General features: G+C 44.7%; 1 protein-coding gene across 2 annotated transcripts in view; it reads right to left on the bottom strand.

Moving 5' to 3' along the window:
- CTPS1 (CTP synthase 1) overlaps window positions 1-14,874 on the bottom strand; it is a 183,294-nt gene that overhangs the window by 146,847 nt on the left and 21,573 nt on the right. For both annotated transcript variants that reach the window (XM_069758427.1, XM_069758428.1), the window contains exons 3-4: window positions 7,346-7,516; window positions 6,575-6,675 (exon numbers count right to left, since the gene is read on the bottom strand). In XM_069758427.1, the coding sequence (XP_069614528.1) occupies window positions 6,575-6,675; window positions 7,346-7,516 (272 nt within the window). The remainder of the gene's footprint in view (window positions 1-6,574; window positions 6,676-7,345; window positions 7,517-14,874) is intronic.

Genomic DNA, 14,874 nt, shown 5'->3' with positions numbered 1-14,874 from the left:
ATATAACAATTTCCTGGCGTTTTCTATGTGGTTAGTACATTTAGATTGGCTTCCAATAACTAAGAAGGATGCCCTCCACTGATCGGGTGTGAATGTGCAGTTTAGGTCTTTTTCCCACTTTTGCAGGTATGTAGTTAGAGAGGGCAGGGTATTCTCCAACATACAGTCGTAGCTTGTGGACAGCGCCCTAATCTGTGATGTCGGGTTCATCAGCATAGAGTAGAGTTTAGATGGCGGTGCAGGCATCTGTTTTTTCCTTTCAGTTAGGAAATGCCGGATCTGCAAATATTTGTAAAAATCCCTTTGAGGAACATTGTATTTATCTCGTAATGATGTAAAAGTAATTAATTCCTCCCCCTCATACAAGTTCCCAATTGAGGTGGTTTTGGGTAAATTCCAATTTTTAAGTTTGAGGTCCGGGATACAATGCTCCAGTGTCTCTATAGGAGCTTTGAGGAATGCGGTTTGTATAAGGCCTAATTTATTAGTCAACACACTCCATAGCTCCAGAGCCGCGTCTATTGTTGGGGACATTTTTAGGTTTCTATTAGGGACTTTAGTTTGATGTGCATGGTAAAAAGCTGAGACATTGGAGGTTCTCATCAAATGTTTTTCAATTGCTATCCAGTGCCGATCATCATCATTATTCCACATGAATCGTAACTGTTCGAATAATGCAGCCCTGTAGTACCGGACCACTGAGGGGCACCCTAGGCCACCCTTACTCATAGGGATGTAAAGCGTGTCCGCTTGGACTCTGGGTTTTCTCTCTTGCCAAATGTATTTTAAAATCATTGCTTGAATCTCTTTTAATATTTTCATTGGGAATATGATGGGGAGATTGCGGAATAAATACAGTATTTGTGGGAGAATGAACATTTTTACCGATGCAATCCTGCCCAGCCATGACAGTTCATGTTTCTTCATGCGTAACATGTCAGTTTGGATTTTCTTCCTCAGAGACTCATAATTCAATGATAGCATTTTATCTGCCGAGAGAGTCAGCCGAATACCTAAATACTCAATATGGTCATTTTCCCACTTAAAAGGGTATTTATTCTCAAAGCTTTTGGGGTGTTTTGTGAGAGGGGTTAGGTTTAATACCTGGCATTTAGACACGTTCAGCTTATAATATGATATTTTAGTATATGAGTCGATTACTTGCATTGCTGCCGGTAATGATTCTGTCGGGTTTGTTAACGCTAGAACGATGTCGTCAGCAAATAAACCTATTTTGTGTTCCGTTTTATTCACCTGAATTCCTGATATCATCGAGTGTGATCTAATTTTCAGCGCTAGAGGCTCAATCACCAAAGCGAATATAAGGGGTGATAGCGGACACCCCGGTCTCGTCCCGTTAGTAATAGTAAACCTGTCCGACATCATTCCAGAGACAGAAACCGACGCTGATGGGTGAGAATATATCAGAGTGATTGCTTTAGCAATATTACCCGTAAATCCGAATCTGGCCAGAACCTCAAACAGGTATCCCCAATGCACCCGATCGAACGCCTTCTCCGCGTCCAGGGATAGGAGCAAAGAAGGCGTCCGGTCCCTCCCCGCCACATGGATGAGGTCAATCATTCGTCTGGTGCCGTCCAATGTCTGTCTAGATTTGATAAATCCAACCTGGTCTCTGTGCACCAGGGAAGGGATCACATCGAAGAGTCTATTTGCTAGGATTTTTGAGTACAGCTTGAGGTCAGTATTTAGAAGGGATATTGGCCTGAAATTACTTGGATGATCGGGCGTTTTTCCTGGCTTGGGGAGGGGGACTATAGTCGCTTGTAACATTTCTTCTCGTATTTTGCCTGTTTCAAATATATTTTGGAAGACTAATAATAGATGTGGGGACAATATTTGGTTGAATAACTTCAAGTATTCATTAGTTATACCATCCGGTCCTGGGGATTTATTATTTTTTGTTGCCTGAATGGTTTGTTGGATTTCTTTTTGGCTTATAGGTTGATTTATTGCAATCAATTTATCCTCTGGGATTTGGGGTAGGGATATGCTATTCAGGAAATTATTAATTAGCTCAGCGTTGGGTTGTGGGATAAGGTTGTCGGTCTTGAGATTATAGAGTGAGGAGTAATATCTTGCGAAAGTATTCGCAATTTCTTTAGGGTTGTATATTTTGTTCTTTTGATCATCTTGTATGTGAGCTATTTTTTGCCTTGTTAATCTCGCTTTAATCTTATTGGCAAGTATTTTACTCGCCTTATTCCCCTGCCAATAATATTTTGCTTTATTCCGCCTCAAATTATGCTCATATTTATATTGGAATAGCTGATATAGTTCGTATCTTGCCTTTTGTAGTTTTCTATATACCGTGGGTGATGGGCTATGTTTATGGATGTTTTCCAATGTTGCTATATTTTTATTGAGCTCTTCTATTTGTCGCATTCTCAATTTTTTGTGTTGCCCTGCTATCTGTATTAGCCGCCCTCTTATATAGGCCTTGTGGGCGCACCACACTGTGGTCGGGGATATGTCAAGGGTACTATTGATATCAAAAAATTCCTGGAGAAGGTCGTTAAGTTGGGATTTAATATTATCTGAGGCTATTAAAAAGTTATTAATTCTCCACGGGGAATAAGTTAAATTATTGTAAGTCTCTTTAATTTGGCATGTTACAGGAGCGTGGTCCGACCAGGTTATGTTCCCAATTTTTGCTGATTGTATATTTTGAAGGAGCCATTTATCCACTACTATTAGATCTATTCTTGAATATACTTTGTGTGGGTGGGAGTAATATGTATAATCCCTTTCAGAAGCATGAAGGACCCTCCACGTGTCATACAGTTCTTCTGATATAAGACACTGGGACAACGCATGGGATTGGGACTTTTTCTTTGAGCACCAAGATTTGTCTATATTGGGGATCGGGACGATGTTAAAATCTCCACAGATTAGCAGGGATCCTTGTTTTATTTTGGATAATTTAGTTATGAGGTCTTTAATAAAAGTGATTTGACCTGTATTGGGTGCATATATAGATGCAATTGTATACAACTTATTATTGATACTACATATCAATATTACGTATCTGCCTTCATCATCCAGAACGCTATCAACAAGCTGGAACGCTACAGTGTCTTTTATTGCAATCGCTACCCCTCTCTTCTTTTTCGCCGCATATGACACATAGATATGGGGGTAATTTTTATGTTGTAGTCTATGTGTATCGTCACGATTTAAATGAGTTTCTTGGACACATAGTATGTCCGCTTTGAGTGCCTGGGCTTCTTTCCATAATAACGATCTCTTGAAAGGGCTGTTTAGGCCTTTCGCATTAATGCTAGATATTTGAAATACCATCAGTTACAAAAAAGAAAAAAAATTCAATCAGTCACCAGATACAGGATAATAATAAGGAAAACAAAGGGGTTAAAGTAATTAACAACAACCAGAACAAGTACAACTTGTACAACTCAGAGTCCGGTTCTATGTGAACCAACTGGATAGTCGTTCCTATCCAGTATTAAAGGGGGGAGAGAATAGAAAAAACGAAAGCAATATTCTCATGCCCCTTCAACCTGCCAGCCAGGCAAAAAAAATAACAGTGTGGTGTCCCGGCATAGGCACACAGGGGATACATATGGTAACAGAGTACTTGCGTGAGAATCAGGTCCATTCTTTGTTCAGTGTTGGGGGTCTTTTCTTTAGTGGGGAGCTGGTATCTTCATCCACTGATGTCAGGGACCATTCCTGGAGCAGGGTCATGGCCTCTCTGGGAGACGCAAGGACGTGTGAAGTTCCGTTTTTCGTCACGATGAGCTTTACTGGATATCCCCACCTGTAGACAATACTGTTGTCCCGTAGAATCTTGGTTGCGGATGAAAATTCTCGCCTCCTGTTCAGGGTTGTCGCAGACAAGTCGGTGAACACCAGAATGTTCCGGAATCTTTCTGGAAGTTCTTGCTTTGCTGACGCTGACTTGGTCACTGCCTCCTTGAAGTGGTAGAAGTGCAGCCTGGCTATCACGTCTCGTGGTGCGGAGCTGGGAGCAGACTTTGGTTTGGGGATCCGATGTGCCCTGTCAATCAGCAGGTCCCTCTGTTCTGCTGACGGCACCAGAACTGTGAAGAAGTCCATTAGAAACTCCTTTAGTGTATCCGCTGGCACACTCTCAGGGATTCCTCTGAAACGTAGGTTATTGCGCCTGGATCGGTCTTCTAGGTCTGCAAGCTTCAGTTTTAGGGCCATGATTTCTTCGTCCGCTTCGTTATGCGCGTCTACTAGTTGGTTGTGCGCCGTAGTATATTCCTCCAGTTTCCCCTCTATGTGTGAGGTTCTGTCGCCAATCTGCGTTATTTCTTTATGTAGCTCAGTGAAAGCCGTTGTGATATCAGTGTGAATGGCTTGCTTCAGGTCTCCCAGCAGGGATCTGAGTGTAGCTACAGTGACAGGGGCAGAATTGGAGTCTGTAATAGGATAGTCTGAGGAGACGGTCAGGGCTGTGTTTAGTGGCTGTAAATCTTCAGGCTCTGAACCTTCAGCATTCCTAGCAGGGGGGGAAAGCAGGGACTGCAGCGTTGGTGAATAGCTCTGTGTGCTCAGGGATCTTGTAGTTTTGCTGGGAGTTTGGGGCTGGTGGAGTGATTCACTGTGCAGCTCTGACCTTTGCTTCACACTGCCATTACTCCTGCTGTTGCCGGCAGCCGCGTGATGAGAGCTGCGGTCGCCATCTTGGATCCAACTACCCATCGCTTCAAAGACCTGGACCCTGCTGGGCGCCTGCCCCCTCCTTCTCCCTCGCTTCATTCCTGGAGTGCACCACCGCCTGGCTTATCTTATCTTCGGATCTGACCTCCTCCGGTCACCTCACTGTGCTTTGGGCCGCTTATGATAGCTGGTGGTTAGGGAGCTCGAGCCTCGCACGTCCGCTCAGCTCCACATCCGGTCACGCCCCCACTATGGAGCATCTTATGGGGGCCATAAACCATAATGGAGCAGTGTATGGGGGCATATACCATGGAGCATCTTATGGGGGTCATAAACCTTTATGGAACAGCGTACAGGGGCATATACTATGGAGCATCTTATGGGGGCCATAAACCTTTATGGAGCAGTGTACGGGGGCATATACTATGGAGCATCTTATGGGGGCCATCAACCTTTATGGAGCAGTGTATGGGGCATATACTATGGAGCATTTTATGGGGGCCATAAACCTTTATGGAGCAGCGTATGGGGCATATGGATGGGAGCAGCACATGACAGAACGGAGGCGCAGGATGGGAGCAGCACATGTCAGAATGGGGGCGCAGGATGGGAGCAGCACATGACAGGATGGAGACGCAGGATGGGAGCAGCACATGACAGAATGGGGACGCAGGATGGAGCAGCACATACCAGGATGGAGACCATATACCAATAAAAATGCTTGCCACCCGGGCGTAGAACGGGTTCAATAGCTAGTACATATATATTTATATATATTAGGAGCGTCACTCTGTTCGAAGCCTTTATAGACTGCGCAAGCGCAACGCTCCTAGTGTTAAGATTAGAACCACAGTGTGCGCCGGAAAGTGCGGACTGCACTGGCACCGAAATCTGTGTCGCAATCCCGCCCATATCACTTAGTTTCTACCCCCAGTGTGTCCCCACGCCCTCTGATTCCGGCCCATAAATGTCCCCCTGCTCCCGGAATCAGGGGGCGTGGGGACACGATCCCGCCTTCATGACGTTGCAGCAGATCATGCCACAGCAATTACTTACGCCCCCTGATTCCGGCGCATGAATGTCCCCCTGCTCCCGGAATCGGCACCTGCGCAGTCCGCGCTTTCCGGCGCCATTTTCTTGAATACATACTACAGCGCGTCTTCCAGAAAATGGCAGCTTTTCCGGGAGCAGGGGGACATTTATGAGCCGGAATCAGGGGGCGTGGGGACACTGGACATGATCCCTGCCTTATGACATTGTGGCAGTTCATGCCACAGGGTGGAATTGTGACGCAGTAATCGGCGCCTGTGCAGTCCGTGCAGCAGTGTCTCTTCAGATGTATGTAAGTAACGTCATGAGGGTGGGATCGTGTCCCCACAGCCCGATTCCAGCCAATAAATGTCCCCCTGCTCCCTGAATCGGCACCTGCGCAGTCCACGCTTTCCGGCGCCATTTTCTTGAAGACACTGCAGTATTCAAGAAAATGGTGCCGGAAAGCGCGGACAGCGCAGGCGCCGATTACTGCATCACAATCCCGACCTCATGATGTCGTGGCATTTCCGCCCACATTAATGATTTCGTTACAGATATCAGGAGCGTGTGTAAGAATATCTACACAATACGTCAGCAAAGCTACCAAGTAACTTTCTAAAGAATATATAACATACATCTGTGGAGCAAGGCAGCCACTTTCGACTCAATACCGCAACAGTGTGTTGCCATCACTGATTAAAACGGGGGCGCAGGATGGGAGCAGCACATGACAGGATGGGGACCATATACCAATATAAATGCTCGACACCCGGGCGTATACATTTATACATATATATAGCAATATAAATTGTGTAAGAGATGGAGAGTCACAGACCAATCAGGTAGAAAGTGACAAAAAAAAACCTTTGTGTACCTCAATTACACAGACTTCTGGTTTTGTGCCGTCCTCATCTACAGGAATTGAGGCCTGTCGCCTAACCCACTCCTGGATAGCATCTGTGATGTGAGGAACCACTGCAAACAAACACAACAGGTCACAAATACCATCCATCTACAACGTGATGTACTCAATCAATGTTTCTTCTCATAGGACACACAGAATAGAAATAAGCAAACACGGCACTCTGTAGGAGCAAGGATGTTGGTGCTCAAGTAGGGTATCCCACCCTTAATAGCAAATATCCAAAATAACTCGGCACTCAAATATTTATGAAGAGAAGAAAATTCAATTTATTTTGCGTCCAGACATAGAACCAGTTGTTGAACGTTTTCGGTTTAAGGTGGACCTTCCTCAGAACAGTTCAATTTATCAGTATACAGACCTGGGGCTGGTGGCGTATTATGTCGCTTAGTGAAGCACGCTTCCCTTAGCGACATAGAACGCCACTAGCGCTGGAGCTCCACAACGTGCTGACCACCGGATCACTAAGCGACATAGTACGCCACCATACCCGGGTCTAAATACAGATAAATTGAATTGTTCTGAGGAAGGTGCACCTTGGACCGAAAACATTCAACAACTGGTTTTATGTCTGGACGCAAATTAAATTGAATATGGCATTAGAATGTGTCAGTGATGGAGCTATAGAGGATCATTTCTGCTGGCTGCACACACCAGAAGACAGTGACATTCCTCATCTCCACAGCAGTGCAGTCACCCATAGACCTCATTTCATTCCTTCACCTTGAACAGTTTTCCCCAGATAGTCTCCTTTTCTTTCTTTGTTAATGACAAACTGATAAATCTTTCCAGTGGTCAAATTGTTGTCTTTCGTAAGTCGGATGTCCAGGAAACGCTCATAGTTTCCGAGGTCTAGGTCCACCTCGCCACCATCATCAAGGACAAACACTTCCCCTACAGAAAAAGACAAGACGGGCGTCAACAGCAAATATATTATAGATAACAGGGCTGACTCCATTTTCATGGGCCTTGGATCTTGCTGAAAATCAACAGCAAAACATGTGTGGCACAGGATTTCTGCAATGTGCATGCTTTTTATTACATTTGGTTGGGTTTATAAAATCCTATCTACAGGCATTACGTAAATTGCAGAATCGGTGCTACAATCCACAGCATGCGAGTTTACCCTTCGCTGCCCAGTTTAAATCCACACAGTAAGGTTGTGTGCACACGTTGCTGATTTTTCCGCTATAAAAAGGTAAAAAACAGCATACATTATGCATCCCATCATTTAGAATGAATTCCGCAATTTTTGTGCACATGATGCGTTTTTTTCCGCAAAAAAAACGCAGCATGTTCATTAATTTTGCAGATTCCCCACTATATGATGCATTGGGAAATGTCCGGAAAAATCCGCAAGAAAACCACGCACAAAAACGGTAAAAATGCGCAAAAAACGCATGCAGATTTCTTGCAGAAAATTTCTGGTTTTTCTCAGGAAATTTCTGCAAGAAATCCTGAACATGTGCACATAGCCTAAGCCGTACGTCACCAAGCATTTTGCATAGGTTTTGTTAAAAGGATAGGGATTTACGGGTTATTTTTTACGAAAGAGTACCAACCACATGTGGGGAAAAAAATAAATTTACTACACAGGAACATCAAACACCAAAAACAACAGTTGTAATAGGTAACATTTATAATTTAACCCTTTTATTTCTTGTTCAGAGAGCCAGGAGACTTGTTTTTTCTTTGATCTTAGCTTTCTACATTTATAGCCATACAAGACAAAACTAAATAAGTGCTTGTGTTTTGAGAGACGACCTACTCTTTATTGAGGTGGCATTTTCCCCATATAGATAGGTATGTTTTTTAACATATGGACGCCATTCTTAAGTCACCAGAGGTGCTTGCGGTATTAGATTGGTTGTACAAATTTTAGGAATACTAAACTCTGTCATTTACTGGTTTATAGAACTTACCTGTCACGTCCAGAAACACTATATACCTGCAGATATAGCATTAAAATCATGCCTGCCTGCTTTGGGCATCATTTAGATGTACAGGTTACATGTAGGTCTTCAATCTATGTTCTTCCTGAATACAACACAACCATTTTAATCTATGAGGCTATTCACGATCGATTTTTTTCACAAACTGGGTGTCTGTGCAGAACTCAGACATGTCCTTTTTATTCCATTATCACGGATGAAAGGTGCCAATACAATTATATGGGTTCATGAAAAATACGTACATGGATGGTATCTGTGGACTGTTCATATTTAACATTGCAAAGAAAAGGAAAAGGTTTGTCATTTACTCATTCGTTCATGAAGACTACGGATGACACAGAACAAAAAACACTGGTACCATTTCTTTCCTGTGTACTTGAAAAATATTCACGTGTAAATAAGGCCTCAATATGAGCACAGCTACAGGGAGAAAAATGGGTATTATACCTACCGATAATTCGGTTTCCAGGAGTCCATCCTGACAGCACGCTGGAGGACGTCCTCCTCCTCCTTGCAGGGACAGGAAATACAACACGAGAGGTTAAAAGGTCCCACTCCACCCCCTTTCCCTCAGTGATTTGACAAGTACCACACCAAGGATAGATATACTTTGCAAAAAGAAAAATTTTTTATTTACCAACATATACAGCATATGAAAATAGAAACCATTGGGGGGGAAATAACAGTGCTGTCAGGATGGACTCCTGGAAACCGAATTATCGGTAGGTATAATACCCATTTTCCAGGACGTCCCCCTGACAGCACGCTGGAGAATACCAAAGAAACCTCCTCTAGGGTGGGACAACTGCCTGGAGAACTTTTCTCCCAAAAGACGTTTGATGGGCTGCTAACACATCCAATTTATAATGCCTGCAGAAAGTATCTACTCTGGCCCATGTAGCTGCTTTACAAATCTGATCTAGGGATGCCCCTGCCCGTTCGGCCCATGAAGCCGAAACCGCTCTAGTAGAATGTGCTTTAATCCCTACTGGACAATCTACCCCTTCTGATAAGTAGGCTTTTGAGATTATAGACGTGATCCATCTCGCTATTGAAGTTTTGGAAGCTTTTTTACCTCTATTTTTACCCCCGAACAAAATGAACAGATTAGAATCCTTTCTCCAAGAACTAGTGGCTTCTAGATAGTCTAAGACCGCCTGTCTGACATCTAGGGAGTGTAACGCCTGTTCTTTCTCATTGGAAGGGTTGTCACAAAAAGAGGGTAAGATTATCTCCTGATCTCGATTTTTTGAAGACGCTATCTTGGGAATAAAGGTTGGATCTAATTTTAGTATTATATGGTCTTCTCGGACCTGAAGGTAAGGGTCTTTAACTGAAAGAGCCTGAATCTCGCCTATACGTTTAGCTGTTGTAATTGCTACTAAAAAGGCCGTTTTCCAGGTACGTAGAGAAATAGGCATGCCTTCTCTAAGAGTATAGGGATCTTTACATAGGGCCCTGAGAACTAAATTTAAATCCCAAGAAGGAACTAGTTGTCTCAAGGTGGGACGTAATCTCTGGGTGGCCTTCACAAATCTAATTATCCACGGGTGGGAGGCCAATGGATAATCCAAGAAGGTACTAAGAGCCGAAATCTGAACCTTAAGAGTACTTGGACTAAGCCCCATGTCAAAACCAGATTGTAGAAAATTCAAAACTCTAGGAACATCCAAGGCTCCCGACATCCCGACCGACCTGCCACTTTCTGTACAAAACTTCTTCCAAATCTTGTGGTAGATGGCTATAGTCACAGGTTTTCTGCTAGCCTGGATGGTTGAAATTACTTTATCAGACAGACCTTTCGCTTTTAACATGTCCCTCTCAGGATCCATGCCGATAGATGTAATCTCTCCGGGAGTTGATGTAATACCGGCCCCTGATGGATGATGTCCTTCCATAACGGGAGTCTGATAGGATCTTCCAACGTCATGGTTCCCAACAGTGGAAACCAACTTCTTCTCGGCCAGTATGGCACAATTGTTATTACTGTTGCTCGATCCTCTTGAATTTTTCTGAGCACCACTGGGATAAGTGCTATTGGAGGAAAAGCATAAGACAGAGGTTCGTTCCACGTCTGACTCAGAGTGTCGACCGCTTCCGGAAAGTCTGAGGGGTTGAGGGAATAAAATCTGGGAACCTTCGAATTTTTTCTTGTGGCGAACAAGTCTATCCCGGGAGTTCCCCAACGATGGCATAGAATTTGAAAGATTCCTTGATTCAGTTCCCACTCTGTTGGAGAAACATTTCTTCTGCTCAGGTAATCGGCTAGAATATTTTGAGATCCCTCCAGATGTACCGCTGTTATTGACAGGATCGTGTTTTCTGACCAGGTAAAAATTCTTCGTGCTAGATCTTGAAGAGGCTTGTGTCTGGAACCTCCCTGATGTCTCAAAAAAGATACTGCTGTTACGTTGTCCGATAGCATCTTTACGTGTCTGTTCCTTAAACGGAGACGATTTCTTCTGAGAGCTTCCCAGACTGCATACAATTCTCTGTAGTTTGAAGACATCCGACTGATCTCTTTTGGCCACTCCCCTTGGAAAAAACTTCCTTCCAAGTGAGCTCCCCATCCCCACTGACTTGCGTCCGTGGTGACTACCACACAAGGAGTAGCAATCCAAGGAACACCCACTCTTAGGTTGTGGTCTTGAGTCCACCATCGTAACGACTTTCTTACGCTTATTGATACTCGTATCCTTCTGTCCAGGGATGAGCGACGACGATCCCATACCTTGAGAACTTGTTCCTGTAGTAGCCTTGAGTGTGCCTGAGCCCACCTGACACAAGGGATGCAAGCTGTCATCTTCCCCAAAATCCTCATGGCTGACCTTATTGTAACCGGACCTTTTAGGAATTCTAACATCATCTTCTTTATCGAGATCCGCTTGTCTTCTGGCAAAACGGATTGTCTGTTTGTAGAGTCCAGGAGTACTCCCAGAAATATTTTTCGGGATTCTGGTTTTAGATGTGACTTTTCCCGGTTTACCACCCATCCTAGGTGTTCCAATACCGATACGACCCGATCTCTGTGTCTTAGTAGAATGTCTTCCGTTCTTGCCACTACGAGAAAATCGTCTAAGTATGGAACTATAGTTATGCCTTGGTTTCTTAGGTAAGCCACCACCTCTGCTACCAACTTCGTGAAAATCCTTGGAGCCGATGCTAGACCAAAGGGAAGACATTGAAACTGGAAGTGGCAGGTTTGGTCCGGGAATCTCACCGAGAACCTCAGCAGATCCTGAGATGAGGGATGTATTGGAACCTGATAATACGCACTCTTCAGGTCGAGAGTGCACATCATCGAGTCTTTGTTTATCAGATGAACAGTTGACCTTATGGACTCCATCCTGAATCTCTTGTACTTTACATACAAATTTAGAGGTTTTAAGTTTATTATCGTACGGGATTCTCCTGACACTTTTGGGATTGAAAACAGAGACTAATAGTGACCTGAGCCTATTTCGGAAGAGGGAACCCGAATTATGACCTGGGAGTTGAATAGCTTTTGAAGGTCTGAGTACATAGGAGAATTTGTGGCTACCACCGTTGGAGCAATACATCTCTGTGGTACGCGGGAACTTAGTTCTATTTTGTAACCCTCTGCAATTATAGATAGTACATAACTGTTGTCTGAAATCAGACTCCAAGGTTCTAGAAAAAGACAATCTCCCGCCTATCCTAATGGCGCCATTGTCTTCTCGATCTATAACTTGAACCAAAAAGGGAACTTCTTCCCTTCCTGTTCTGATAAAAGGAACCTCTGAAGGACCCTCTGCTAGGTCTCCATTGATCTCTATACTCAGGCTGCCTGCGGGGGGGAGGGGAAGGAGGGAAAGGTCTCTTCCGAAAGGGCAAAAACTTTTTAGGTTTATCCTCAGGGAATCCTTTTTTAATTATCTGAAGCAGATTCCAGAATGTCATCCAGAGCCTGGCCAAATATTCTGGAACCCGTAAAAGGAATGGCGCATAACTTATTTTTTGATGCGTTATCCCCCGACCAAGATCTAAGCCAAATGGCCCTACGGGACGCATTTGACAAAGAACTATTTCTGGCTGCAAATCTAACTGACTCAGCTGAAGTGTCTGCCATGAAAGCCGTGGCTGACTTTATGATAGGCAAGGAGGCAATTATGTCTGCCCGCGGAGTTTTGTTAATTAAATGTTCTTCTAATTGTTCCATCCATAGAAACATGGATCTTGCTACTGACGTAGCTGCGATGTTAGTCTTTATCAGAGCTGCTGAGGTTTCCCAAGCTCGACGTAACAGGATATCTGCCTTGCGATCCATAGCATCCTTGAGACTCGAAGAATCCTCAAAGGGGATGGATGTCTTCTTTGTAACCTTAGCTATGGGCACATCTACTTTCGGAATCTCTTCCCAAATCTTGATTTCTTCAGGGTTAAATGGTAGACGGTTTTTAAATTCACGTGACATCACCAATCTTCGCTCCGCATCCTTCCACTCTTGAGCAATCATCAGATGAATGTGTTCGCTCACCGGAAATACAGTCTGTTCTTGATGTGTGAGACCTCCAAACATCTGGTCTTGTCGCGATCTCAGTCGTGGCTCTTCCTTTATCTGCATAGTATCTCTTACAGCTTGAACCAGCTGCTCCATGTCCTCAACTGGAAAATAGTACTTTCTTCCTTGCTCTTGCTCTTCCCTTGGCAATTCTCCTTCTTCTTGATCAGAATTTCTAATTTCCAATTCTTCTTCTGAAGAGCCGTACAGGTCCCTCTGGTCTGGATCACTTCTGAGTCTCTTACGGGCCGGGCCCGGACTGGACGGACCGGCCTGAGACATAGACGCCAAAGAATTCTGGACCTCTTCCCGGATTACGCTTCTCATTTCTGATAATAACGAAGGTTGTTCTTCTCTGACTATTTTAGAGATACAAGAGCTACAGAGAGCTTTATTGTACGCCTCTGGGAGCTTCATACTACATACGGAGCACCTTTTAGATTTTGAAGATGCCTTTCCAGTCTTCTTTGACAGAGGAAGGGAAGTCTGGGTAGTCTCCTTATCCTAAATATAAGCATAGGCACTGCTCAGTGTACTGCAGATGAGTATGTTACTTTGTGCTCTGCGCACTTACCCCCGCTTCCTCACTTCTGACCTCCATATCTTCTGTTGAGAGATACACAGAGTAAGTGTGTAATCTCTATCACTCAAATAAAGGATATAGCAGCTTCTGCTGCACTCACCCTTTGTCTCCGGCATCCGAAAACGGTTCAATATGCTGGCCGGCTCGGACTATCCGCTATACCGTGTCTCGCCGCCACCTCTGGACAATCAAGGATTGCGCCTTCTCTTTCCCATAGAGAAATGCAGGGCGCTCCATTGCAGTACCTCCGGTCTTACATACATGTTTCCGCGTTCCACCTGGTGGAACGCACGCCGAATGCGTAACTCCCCCCGGATGTGACGTCACCTTACCTTACGACGCCCCCGGAAGTACTGCCTGCGTCCTACTCCCGCGTTCCACCTCGTGGAACGCAACAGTCACCGGACTTCTCTGACATGCGGCGCCTCTTGCTGGTCTGGCGCCCGAGCCGAGAGCCTCCCACCGGGAGGAAGCGGCTCTTACCCAGGAGCTCGTCCGCTCAACTGGTCTCTGAACAGAGGGACTCCCCACCGGGAAGTTTCTGCCTTGGGCCATTCTCGCGGGGAAAAGATATTGGCACAGCCGCACGATCCCCCGGGCCCTCCGGACTTGGTAAGCTTCACGCTGCGCTGCTCTGCTCTCGTGTGTCCCTCCATGCAGGGACAGGAAAAACACTGAGGGAAAGGGGGTGGAGTGGGACCTTTTAACCTCTCGTGTTGTATTTCCTGTCCCTGCAAGGAGGAGGAGGACGTCCTCCAGCGTGCTGTCAGGGGGACGTCCTGGAAAACTGAAATATTCTCCCTGCTGCCACTTGCTTTGTGACATCAGGGAAGGCAGCAGGTACAGGCATATTGAATTAGAAGCCTGCTTAAGTGCCAGGAAGTGATGGAGAAACTGTCCATACCAATGGGCAGGGATGACCTGCAAAGTATTGTGCCATATGATCGCCCAATACAAGCACAATAAATAATATCCGGATTTTTCACGGATAGAACACGTACCCATTACAAACTATGGTACTATTCATACGTCTGGCTTTGTGAAAAACAATCTGAGTCTGAAGAACACTGAGAAAGCAGACAGATGACATCCACGTGCTATCAGTGTTTAATAATGTAAAGGATAGGAGAAGGTTTGAAATGTACCGTATATACTCGAGTATAAGCCGAGATTTTCAGCCCATTTTCTTGGGCTG

Source organism: Ranitomeya imitator, chromosome 3, assembly GCF_032444005.1.
Source record: "Ranitomeya imitator isolate aRanImi1 chromosome 3, aRanImi1.pri, whole genome shotgun sequence".
Taxonomy (NCBI): domain Eukaryota; kingdom Metazoa; phylum Chordata; class Amphibia; order Anura; family Dendrobatidae; genus Ranitomeya; species Ranitomeya imitator.
This window is presented reverse-complemented; position numbering and strand designations above follow the sequence as displayed.